The sequence below is a fragment of the Mizuhopecten yessoensis genome, unplaced genomic scaffold (assembly GCF_002113885.1).
Source record: "Mizuhopecten yessoensis strain PY_sf001 unplaced genomic scaffold, ASM211388v2 scaffold641, whole genome shotgun sequence".
Lineage (NCBI taxonomy): Eukaryota > Metazoa > Mollusca > Bivalvia > Pectinida > Pectinidae > Mizuhopecten > Mizuhopecten yessoensis.
This window is the reverse complement of record NW_018403648.1, coordinates 424,231-426,651: the sequence shown is the minus strand read 5'-3', so window position 1 is coordinate 426,651 and position 2,421 is coordinate 424,231. Positions and strand designations below refer to the sequence as shown.

General features: G+C 34.0%; 1 protein-coding gene across 3 annotated transcripts in view; it reads left to right on the top strand.

Annotated features, from left to right (window-relative positions):
• LOC110451377 (dnaJ homolog subfamily B member 9-like) overlaps positions 1 to 2,421 on the top strand; it is a 24,229-nt gene that overhangs the window by 19,322 nt on the left and 2,486 nt on the right. For 2 of the 3 annotated variants that reach the window (XR_002463067.1, XM_021499357.1), the window contains exon 6: positions 808 to 878. Coding sequence is in view for 2 of the 3 variants with exons in the window: in XM_021499357.1 (XP_021355032.1) it covers positions 808 to 878 (71 nt within the window). In the remaining variant the exon portion in view is untranslated. Of the gene's footprint in view, positions 1 to 807; positions 879 to 2,100; positions 2,130 to 2,421 lie in introns of those variants that run through there. The other variant, XM_021499364.1, reaches the window with a different exon arrangement.

Sequence of the window (2,421 nt, the reverse complement as noted above, 5' to 3'; positions counted from 1 at the left end):
GGATCTATTAATTGTAATCTACCAATACCAGTATTTTCTGTAGCGCTATCGTATTCCATTGAGAGGGATCTATTAATTGTAATCTACCAATACCAGTATTTTCTGTATCGCTATCGTATTCCATTGAGAGGGATCTATTAATTGTAATCTACCAATACCAGTATTTTCTGTTGTGGTTAACACTCTTATCAATCAAGTTTACCCATGCTCTGATAATCTTTGTGTCTATATACAATTTTAGATCACTGTGATAATCAAGTCTAATCCTATTAAATCACACTTCTAAGACACCTCCCAAAGATACCTCAAAACTTTCAATTAAATTGTCATGTGTTGGAGGCTAAAACATACTACCCTAAATAACAGTACGAAATCCTTAGTTTGATTTTGAAGAATTTAAATGAATTGAATGTCTCAAAGCAATTTTTTTAATTGTCGCCAGTTGAGAGTTCTTCCTTTCAGATTCGTAAGAAAATGTCCACTGCGGGAACTGAATTTGAAGCCCAAGACATTTTGGTTCGACCGTACATTAATTAAGCTCCATTTCTCTGCTACTATAAGTCCCACATTTATCCAATTCTATGTACCGTAGTTGACTGAACCGATACTTTCTCAGAAGTATTATATATTAAAAAGCGACCTACCTATTTTTGCTTCACTGACTTTTGTTAGAGTACTTGTTTTAGCTCCGATTCCATTAAAACTGGAGCGTATGTATGTTTTACAAACAATATTTTAGTTTTTAAAAAAATCTGAATATTATGGATAACTGCATATAATATGACGCTGTTCCGTGTTTGTTTCTAGAATGAACTTCCTGCTACCTCCAAGGACTTCCGAAGACACAGTGGAAATAGAGACTAAAAATGCATCTAAAGGTAAGATTTATTGATGATACTTGTGTGATCTTCAAAGTCAACTAGTCAGAAGTAAGTTATTTTAACAAGCAATGTTACCCGAACAAGTTGCAGACCAAATGTTACTACTTCTGTAGAAGTTCCTTTTGCCTAAATATTTTTGTAACAGTGAAAGTGATAGGAAAACCAAGAAGGCAGACAGGTGTCCATCTTGAATTTTGAGTTCAGGTTTGTTAGCACAAATCCTCAAAAAGTACTAGAGTATCTTAAATTCCACATGAAGGACAGTCTTGTTTATGGAATTTGGGGACTGAAGGGGAAACCAAGTTGGTCGACAAGCAGCCAGCTTAAATTTTTAGAGTCACAGTTTGTTAGAGCACCAGAGGGATCTTCGTTTTATTTTACATGAAGGTTCCCCAAGGTCATTTATTATGCTTGAAGGGAAAACAAAGATAGACGACAGGCGAGCTTAAAATTTGAGCTATTTCTTAGAAAGTACTGTCCAGGGATCTTTCTCAAATTTCACATTTAAGTTCCCAAGTTCAATTTTGTTATAACTATTTCCTATGTACATTTGTATGTTCTTGGTCGTCTTGTTGGAAATACCCCTAACCCTAATGAGTATTCATCCCTTATTGATAGTACTTCTAATGAAGTAAGAATTACAAAGGTTTAGCATTTTCCATATATAGCTATGCAATCCCTATACAAAAACATCTGTCACAGTGGCAAATAATAGGACATTACAAGGTTTTAGTTAATGTACAAGATTCTCGTTTAGGATTTCCAACATTGGTAATTGTATCTGTAAGAGAAATGAAGAGCAAAGAAGGTAAACGATCATCTTTTGTTAATCTGATAAAGATCCTTTCATGGTGGGCACCAAGATCCTTTTAGGATCTCTCATTTGAGGCTGGTGAGATTCAATTAGCTGGAGGATTCTGGATGATAGCTTTGAATGAATTCAGATTTTTGTAAAACTTATCGCCTTATACAATGTATACCTTTTACCAAATAAGAATGTTTGAAACAATCCAGTCAGAACGTCATTTTGATTTGAAAATACGTTATTACTGTATGTAAGAATTTTAATTGACAATTTATTCATTCAGCATTGATTAATTTTATCGTTATTGATTGTGAAAAACATATCTTAACTTATTAGTAGTATGTTTCCTTATAAACTAAAATAAAATGGTGTGATCACTCCTTGGCAAAATCTCCTTGCTCTTCTGTTCTACAGCTTCTTTGGACTAGGAACCAGCGAGACAGGGCGCTAATGAATCATTTCTTTGTGTGATATATGTGTGAGGTGAATAGATAGTGTCAGGTGTAATAGGACTACATTGTAACTCTGTTTTTATGTGTGATATATTATGTGTGAGGTGAATAGATAGTGTCAGGTGTAATAGGACTACATTGTAACTCTGTTTTCTATGTGTGATATATGTGTGAGGTGAATAGATATTGTCACAACTCATATTTCTTTGTGCTGTGTAATAGGACTACATTGTAACTCTGTTTTCTATGTGTGATATATGTGTGAGGTGAATAGATATTGTCA